The sequence below is a fragment of the Scylla paramamosain genome, chromosome 6 (assembly GCF_035594125.1).
Source record: "Scylla paramamosain isolate STU-SP2022 chromosome 6, ASM3559412v1, whole genome shotgun sequence".
In the NCBI taxonomy this organism is placed as follows: Eukaryota; Metazoa; Arthropoda; class Malacostraca; order Decapoda; family Portunidae; genus Scylla; species Scylla paramamosain.
Window position 1 is genome coordinate 20,797,548 of NC_087156.1, and position 9,449 is coordinate 20,806,996.

The 9,449-nt window shown below is 41.3% G+C and overlaps 1 protein-coding gene across 1 annotated transcript in view; it reads right to left on the reverse strand.

Annotated features, from left to right (window-relative positions):
- Nucleotides 1-2,564: 2,564 nt before the first annotated feature.
- The window catches only part of LOC135101372 (endochitinase-like), an 8,652-nt gene continuing 1,767 nt past the window's right edge, over nt 2,565-9,449 (reverse strand). Inside the window, exons 2-13 of the mRNA XM_064005266.1 lie at nt 8,764-8,842; nt 7,849-8,051; nt 7,317-7,482; nt 6,887-6,993; nt 6,472-6,587; nt 6,108-6,234; nt 5,654-5,848; nt 5,364-5,442; nt 4,587-4,737; nt 4,111-4,177; nt 3,469-3,600; nt 2,565-3,204 (exon numbers count right to left, since the gene is read on the reverse strand). Of these exons, the coding sequence (XP_063861336.1) occupies nt 2,887-3,204; nt 3,469-3,600; nt 4,111-4,177; nt 4,587-4,737; nt 5,364-5,442; nt 5,654-5,848; nt 6,108-6,234; nt 6,472-6,587; nt 6,887-6,993; nt 7,317-7,482; nt 7,849-8,051; nt 8,764-8,842 (1,740 nt within the window). The 3' untranslated portion in view covers nt 2,565-2,886. The remainder of the gene's footprint in view (nt 3,205-3,468; nt 3,601-4,110; nt 4,178-4,586; nt 4,738-5,363; nt 5,443-5,653; nt 5,849-6,107; nt 6,235-6,471; nt 6,588-6,886; nt 6,994-7,316; nt 7,483-7,848; nt 8,052-8,763; nt 8,843-9,449) is intronic.

A 9,449-nucleotide genomic window follows, 5' to 3' on the forward strand; every position in this document is an offset into this window, starting at 1 on the left:
GTTGATAAACTAGTACTTGATGAGGAGGGACCTACAAAAGAAAGATGTTCCTCCAAGATGGAGGCAATTATTCATGAGTCACAGTTCAATAGTTCAAGTGTCCAGCATTGATGAAATGTCAAATGTCATGAGAAAGTGGAAAGATCACTACCGAGTAGAACAAGTATAATGTATCAATTTGTTCTTATAATGCTAGCTTGAGGCTGAAAAGGTATTTTAAAGGAAGCAGTAGTGACGTGAAGATTAAGGTAAGATTAATATTATTTTTCACTGAGGTGCTCGAAATGTGGTATAGGTGAAGTGGCAAGGAAAAGAAAACTCCAAACTTGAGATCCATAATTTATGTATGAGGCGGGACAAACTTCATGTTCATTGTTTCAAAACTAATTTCCTTTATCTGCCCATTTGGCAAAATTTTCCAAACATACCATCTTTAATGAACTATTTCCATCCTCTACATTGAACATCCGTAATCCAGCCATTTTCTAAGCTAGCAGGAGTACTCGCTTCTTGTTCCTTGCTTAACAGCATCTAAGTTGGTGTTCTATGTTGCTTCTCCCAATAACTTTCTATCCATCTGTTCACTCCATATGTACAGGGGATATCAATGTAAGTGGTGTTCTGCTTCCCTGTATGGAGAGGTTTAACTGGTACAATCATTCTAAAGCAGGGTGGAGTGAAAAGCTTTTTTGTCTCGTGTGATTTTTTACCAGACTTGTCTTTGAATCACGTGTGTTGCTTCTTATGCTAACAACTTACATAATTACTGCTCTTCAAAACTAATTTCATACCTCCCGCGGCTCTGCTGCACCAGACTGACTAAAATCATATCCCATATAATATCCATCACACTAATGCAAGAGTTAGCCGGAATGTTGTCTCATCCCTGTTACTGTTAAATCGTGGAATCTCTCTCTCCCTCTCTCTAACCTCGGCTGAATTATTTAACATAAAAAAATAAAATAAATAAATAAGTAAATGACTCATAAGTAATTGATAATACACGATAATGATGATAAATAAACAAATGTAATATTGAAGGATGTTATCGATGTCGCGAAGTGCATTGCCAGTTTCAAAGGTATGATTGTAGCGATGCCTTCAAGTTATGATTTTGATAATGTCATTGCTACATAGTAGTGCAAGGCAAAACATAATCTAGTAAATCGTGATTACTCACTTTCATCAAAACCGAAAATTAAACTGTTGAGGCATTTCGATTTTTTTTTTTTTTTTTTGGGGGGGGTTATACCCAAAAATGTCTTGATTTTTCACACTCACATAAGTAAAGTTACTTCACAAATATTAGTTTTAGGTTCTCGGAGGGACGATTGACTGCAGTGATGATAGATGGTAGAGACATTAGGTTTTGGTGTGTGTGTGTGTGTTTAGCCTTTGTGATTTTTTTTTTTTTTTTCTGAATGCATCTATGGAAAAGAAGGAATTCAGCAGACGGTCACAAAAATCATGGTTGTTAATCATGGCTTCATTTTCCCACCCTGCTTACACTCAGTGCCTATTAATGGCAATCTTTCTTTTCCCAAGAATGACATCTCTCACGTTGGCGTTCATAGCATTCCTCTAACCTCCATATCCAAGCTTTGTACAAGTTTTAGTTTATTTATTAAATGCAACAGCCGTTGTGCCACATTGCTCAGTTGGCTTGGTGTTTGCAACCACTGGACGAAATTCATTCAGCCTAATGTATTAAATAACAAAACGCACTGCTTTCTAGTTTCAGAGAGTTTTAACCAGGATGTGCTATCTTTTGTGGTTGGCCTGAGACGTAGAGGAAAGGTGTGGTACCTATTTAAAGACAGTTTATTTGGAAGGCGCCCTGTAAATCCTGTAGAGGCCAATCAAGTGTCAAGAACGGAAACAGACGGCTATGATACCAAGTTCGATTTATTTTTTTTCATTTGTCAATTTATGTGGAATTAACATGTTCCATAAAATTATAGTCTTATTTTTATTTGTTCTCCATCTTAGGGGTAGTTTTTGTGATATGAATCTTATAGTAATATTAGGAATAAAATTATTTTACTGCAAGCAGCTTCAGTATGGGTTCATTCTATTTTTGAAGACTGTATCCCTCAAACCATCATTCTTGCATGCCACCTCTCACCCCTCGTTCCTTATATTGTTTCGCCTGTTATTATTTAAGATCTGTTTACATGCAAAAATGTCATGTATATGCTTTCTTCTGTGACGCACACCTGTCTGCTTTGATAGGTATTCCGGCGTTCCCTTCTAGACCACGAATGCTCATAATGTTCGCAGTGTAAGGAGGCCTACAGGAGGTCTGTTTTCCCTTGAATGTATTACAAAAATAAATTGCGTGAAGATGTCATTAGGTCTTGCCGTCCCCTAATCATCGATGTCTCGCGGTTCGGAGTGGTGTACGCTATCAGGAGGAATAATCCTTGTCGAGCATTAGGTTTTATCACCAGTGTGCTTATAGGAGTAGTGCACAGACACCACGCTGGGAGAGAAGTCTGAAGCAAAGTTTTTACATTGATATTTAAGTCGATAAGAGGAGTAAGGTTAAAATGTAAATATTTAGATGAAATTAATAATTTTGATTAACCAAGAGTATGTGACACTGAACACTTCCACCGAAAGGCTGAATTTCTTGCTACTGTAGATAATAATAGAACTTCTCAAAACACATGATTATTGAAAAAAAAAAAAAAACGATACATAATGCATACATTAACCGGGTTCCACTTTGCTGATCCCAAATTTTTGTATACAAATAAAGCTACATATTAGATGCATGAGTATGTCTAATAGAAATGACTGATTCAGAAGTGAGTTAGACTCCGTCCGGGTGGTGTGGCTCGCGTCCGACCAGCCCCGGCGGAGAGACTGTGGCGGCCGCAGCGCCTAGGGGATGTTGTGCAGTGCCTTCATCAGAGGAGGGATCTTGGCGCCTTTTGCCGTAGGGATTTCTTTCTGGGGTTTCTGGTGAGGGATATCATTACCCTGTTGGTGGACTGGCTCAGCGGCTGCCTTCTTGGGAGGGATGTGCTTGGTCTGAGGAGGGGGCCCGCTGTGGTGTTTGCGGCTGGGAGCGTGGGCAGGCAAGTTGCAGTTGGAAGTGTCAACATTTTCGGCCCAGTCACACATATGGGCACTCTGGCTCCAGAGGGTGCCTGATGGACAGTGCTCAAGATGCGGCACGCCGTCATAGCACCAGTAATACTGTACGTAGTGAGAAGAAGAAGAAGAAGAAAAAAAAAACATTAATATCTCCATCACCATGATTAGATAACAATGAAAAAGAAAACAGAAAAATGCGTGAGAAAAGCAGAATAAGAAACACCATTTGACATTTGCATTAATAAATAAACTGAAAAACAATAACAATTATAGTCGAAATCAATTAAAAAGTATTCATTAATACATGTAGTTATCAAAAGCTTTAGGAGGGTGATGGTAGCTGGTAACAATGCAGGCTGGACTCACCTTGTCACAGTCCTCGTGGGGCCAGTAGGAGGCTACGTTGCAGTCAATGGGTCCCAAGGTGGTAGTGGGAAGGTTGGGGTCCCGCGTGGTGGTGGTGGTGGACTTGGTGGTTGGTGTAGGCCAATACGTTTTCTGAAATTATGAGATTGTTACGCTTACAGAGGGTATCATTGTCTCCCCAAGCTAAAGAGATTCTGTGTTGTAACTGCATAGTCTTTTAGTCATATTGGTGAGAAAAAAAAAATAAAAAAATGTGTAAACTCTACTGCAAATCTCGTTACCATGGATATGTGTTCTGCGAGAATGTTTCGGTGCCAGCTATATTGCCCATCGGTGATAATTATCATCATCACGATCATGATGCATTCATCATTATCATCATCATCATCATCATCATCATTGTCGTCGTCGTCATTAGAGCGAAATCTTCAGTATACTAAGCAGGAATTTTATTCATAACTCTAAGACTGCATTGGAAATATAACCCCCAATTGATATAAACTGTTATCGATTAATGTCAAAAAAAAAAAAAATAATGGAATGGAATAGTGAAAATCTGAAAACTGAGAAAAGAGTGATTGTGACAGCAGGCGAAACTCTGCTCGTATAACAGTGTGTGGCTCACAACAGTGTGCTGCTCACCCTGGTAGTGCTGGTGGTGGTGGGAGCTGGGGGCACGATGTAGTCCTTCAGTCCCTCGTAGATCGTACTGTAATGCCACAAACTCAAATCAGTATGGTTTACTGTTTATACGTCCTGCGTGGCACATTTAAGTAAAGCCAAAAACATTTTTAATATTATTGGCCTTCAATATGCTGAATAATATCGCTCGCATAAAAGAATAAAATAAATAGATAAAATAATTAATTGATTAATTAGTTAAATAAAAAAAATGTGTTTACGTTGTCATTAAGTGATGCTATTATAACCATTGTAATTACTAAGCTTAGCGTGTCGCAAGTGTCAAGCAGGCTGTAATGTCTTGAACAGCATGGTACTGCCTGCTTCAGAACCCTGCTTGAAAGCTGCCTGTTATGGTGTTAAAAATCTGTATCGTATATTTTTCATAAGATGGATCCCAGAGCAGGCTCGTTCAGCCGCAACAGACATGTACTTACTTCATCATGGGGTTCTTGCCCCTGTTGCACCAGCCAAGGTAGTCATCCTGGTCAACGGCCCACGTCATGGCGCCCAGCAGTTTCATGTCCTTCACGTAGTCCATCTTGATCTTGAGGCTGTCGGGGTCCTCGTAGCCCACCCACTGGTCCTCTGTAAGCACACACATATGCTGTTACTGTTATCGCGGAAGAACCAGTTAACGTCTAACATACATGTACGTAAATTAGTTAATTCTGTGATTTTGCTAGTTTTCTTGAGATGTTTGTGGATTATTATTATTATTATTATTATTATTATTATTATTATTATTATTATTATTATTATTATTATTGTTATCATTATCATTATCATTATTATTATTATTATTGTTATTATTATTATTATTATTATTATTCGTTTTATCATTATTGTTATTATCATCATTATTATTGTTATCATATATGCAGGATATCTGAGAAAGTTATCAATGGATTTCAATTTAATTTTGAAGAACGTTTGGCTTTTTTCACTTAAATCTACGGAAAAATGTCTACTAGGTTTCATATTCTTGTATGTGTATGTGTAAGAAACCATTCTTGCTATTACTGTCTCACTTTGAGAGTTCTGATGTCATGCCATGTGGGAAAGCGGACAGCGCTCCTATTCTTTACTTGTGCCGTGCAAGCCGTGAGATCCTCCCGGCAAGCTCACAGAGCTGATCGCCAGCCACCAGGTGAAGGATAAACACAGGACATAACAATACTAGATTTAGTTTAGGCCAGGGAGTACAAGCTTACCCTTGTATGTGAAGGGAACAAGGCCCACGTCGTCATAGCGGTCAACCCAAGCATTGTCATCCAGCATCATCTTGCAGATCTGGTGATATACGATACACTTAAACTCACTTCAATACAACTAACAACCATGATAATTTCATTTAATTTAGGTCTGAAACCTAAATAACTTAAACAGACTTTATCGCAATGGCATAAGATAAACACACATAGAAGAGAGGAAGAGTTGAAAAGAAAATTGTTCCGTCATAGTGTAAACATTCAAAATGCACCAGTCAAATGGTCACATTCACCTCGAAGTAAGCCATGGTGCCGGTGGCGTTGGTGTAGGGGCCTGGCTTTCCACCACCTTCCCACTTCTTAATGGGAGCGTGCAGTTCGACGTTATCACGACTGCCCAGCGTGTAAGTGCGGCCGTAGAAAGGCGTTCCCAGAACCAGCTTGTCGCGTGGGCATCCGAATTCCTCCCACAGTAACACACCGTCATTCTGAAGGGTGCGGGTTTCCTTAGTGTGACCTACATGGTTGGTCTCCACGTGAGTGGCGTACATCAAAAGTGTCTCTCCACCGACTAATTAAGACCAACGGTTTCAGTGCTATATAAAGTAACGTCGAAGCACACTCGTGGTACCTGCAGTTTATGATCTGAATATTCAACAAAGACCTATCGTAGGCGGAAGGAAATAAGGAACGAAAAAAAGGAAAGATATGAGTGAAGGAGGAGGGGAAGGAGGAGTGCGGCCTTACATCATTCAGCTTCTCGTAAGCCCACTCGTCAAGGCCAGGGCGCATGTATAGCATGGAGTGCACGTCAGCGAAGCCACACCAGTTCCCTCGCAGATCGTAGGTCATCAGGTGAATGGCGTCCAGCAGACTGTGACACACACACAAACACAAGTTACGGAACATTATTGTCTAAGTAAAGCACATCATTCAGCAAACTTTTAAAGAATGGAACACACACTGGCACACAGAATGATGCCTTCTATGAGAGAGGATTTCCTATTTATGTAAATAAAAGAGAAACTTTCCTTTGCTTAGGAGTGAAAACAAATCCAATGATTGTGCTAACCAGTCCCTCAGCCAACCGTCTGATGACTCCGTCCATTACCTGCACAGCTCGGGCACATGATAACCCTCCTGAAGTCTGAACTTAGCGACGGGCACAGCGGCGGTTAGCTCCCAGCCTTGACCCACGGAATCAAAGGCTTCGCGCAGCTCTGTCACCTGCAGATATAGGGAGAGAGAGAGAGAGAGAGAGAGAGAGAGAGAGAGAGAGAGAGAGAGAGAGAGAGAGAGAGAGAGAGAGAGAGAGAGAGAGAATTAATATGGTGACTAAATGCGAGGATTTTTTGAGCGAGGTGCAGCTTAAGACAATCCGTATTGTAATCAGCTTTTTAGTTATACGTTACGTAATAATAAAGACTGCCGTTGCTGTTAACAACGAACATTAATACTACTAATAAAATAACAATGCATAGTATGATGAAGCAAGCTCTATCAAATAATGCAGCTGTTGCACTCACAAGCTTCAGGAAGTTGTCCTTGTCAGCATACGCGCCGCCGCGGTCAGTCGCCCCGGGGTATTCCCAATCCAGATCGAAGCCGTCGAAGCCGTACTCTGTCAGCAACTCTGAAAGGACGATTCGTTAGCCTCAGTAACGCACGTGGTGACAGTGTGGCGATTTGTTTACTCGACGGTTTAGATAAAGATGTAAAAAAGACCACATTCCCAATCGTCTCGGTGTCTTATCTCGACTGATTTCAGCTCGCTCTAGTGAAAGTTATTGGGTTTTCAAGGATGTCTCCATGATTATAGGGATAGTTAAACAAGGATCTTGAATCATAATTGTGGAAAACACCCATGAGAACCCGAATAACCATCTCTGTAGCTTTTGAAAGTAGTCCTTATGAGAACACCAAACATTTCATAACACAGGTCCCTGCGAGACTCACGGACAACGCTCCTGATGAAAGTCTCTCGACGTTCCTTGACGCTCACCATCTGGGAGTACTTCTTGCCTCCCTCGGCCCAACCACCCACGGCAATTGTGGTCTTCACGTCTGGGAACTTCTCCTTCAGGGCCACGAACCGGCGGTAACCATTGGCGTTGATGTCCAGCTGCGGGAAAAGCAACATAGTGATTCCGTATAATGACTATCACAGACAACAATTTATGGTGCGTGTGTGTGTGTGTGCAGCACTTTATTTATCTGTTTATTTATTTATTTATTTATTTATTTATTTATTTATTCACTTATTCATCTATTCGTAAATTTATTTACCTAACTATCCATTTATTTGCTTGCTTACTTGTTTATTTATTTGTTTTATATTCAAAAGCTTGAACAAGAATGAATATGAGTGAAAATAATGTGTGTGTGTGTGTGTGTGTGTGTGTGTGTGTGTGTGTGTGTGTGTGTGTGTGTGTATGTGTGTGTAGAGAGAGAGAGGGAGAGAGAGAATAGGAAAGAATGGCAGACTCACCTCGGGGTCCAGCATGAGGACTTCCCAGGTGACGTTGGACACTCCGCAGAAGGTGTAGATGAGATGCGTGCACAGATTTCCGGGGATGCTCTCGATGTCGTAGTGCACTTCATCCGGCCTGTACACCGCCCACGTCTCGTAGTAGCAGACGCGGCGCCCCTGACGCTCAGGCAAAACCCGCACGTGTTCCACAGGTTCGTGATCTGCGCCGTACCCCCTTCATTCAGTAACCTCTCTCTCTCTCTCTCTCTCTCTCTCTCTCTCTCTCTCTCTCTCTCTCTCTCTCTCTCTCTCTCTCTCTCTCTCGTACACACATTTACGACCTGTTCTGCTGTCTTCTTCAAATATTTATGGTTGTAATGGTTACTTCTTGAACCTCTCCCTCACACTCAAACACAGTCTTTATCCTTCCCTGCTACACTCAAACACAGCCTTTATCCCTCCCTACCACACTCAAACACAGCCTTTATTCCTCCCTAATACGCTCAAACACAGTCTTTATCCCTCTCTGCCACACTGAAACACAGTCTCAATCCCTCCCTGCCACACTCAAACACAGCCTGTCTCCCTACCTGCCACACTCAAACACAGCCTCTCTCCCTACCTGCCACACTCAAACACAGCCTTTTTCCTTCCTTGCCACACTCAGACACAATCTTTATCCCTCTCTGCCACACTCAAACACAGTCTCAATCCCTCCCTGCCGCACTCAAACACAGCCTCTCTCCATCTCTGCCACACTCAAACACAGCCTTTATCCTTCCCTGCCACACTCAAGCAGTCTCAATCCCTCCCTGCCACACTCAAACACAGTCTTTATCCCTCTCTGCCACACTCAAACACACCCGATGTCCTTTAGCTCAGTGGTAGAAATGTTTGACTTAAGAACTGCATTCGTGTCTCTCACTCCCTCACCTCCTGGTCTGGCGAAACGAGGCTCGGCGCTGACGGAGGCCACCAGCATTGCCAGCAACAGCCCCAGGCCCAGCGCACCCTGAGAAACACACGTTTAGGGGAATTATTATTATTTTATTTATTTATTTATTTATTTTTAGACTGTGATATATACCATAAAAAAATCAGCAGTGAAATTAATTAAACGAATGAATCTAAACCTAACCTTCACCCTTCAGGTGAATACGTTAATGTTATTTGCATATTATCCCTGTACATTACGTCATTTCACTTTAAACGCCTCGCAATGTAGACTTGAGTAGTAGTTCCCTATTTTTGTGAGTCTGTGACTTGGGTAAGTTTTGTATGAGTGCACTCTCATCAAAGCAGGAAGGTTTTAATGGGTGCATGTAAAGCTAAACATATAAACAACATTTATAAATTTTACGTGAATGTTTTTTTTTTTTTTTTATGTAGGAAGGACACTGGCCAAGGGCAACAAAAATCTAATAAAAAAATGCCCACTGAAATGCCAGTCCCATAAAAGGGTCAAAGCAGTGGTCAAAAAATGATAAATAAGTGTCTTGAAACCTCCCTCTTGAAGGAATTTAAGTCATAGGAAGGTGGAAATACAGAAGCAGGCAGGGAGTTCCAGAGTTTACCAGAGAAAGGGATGAATGATTGAGAATACTGGTTAACTCTTGCGT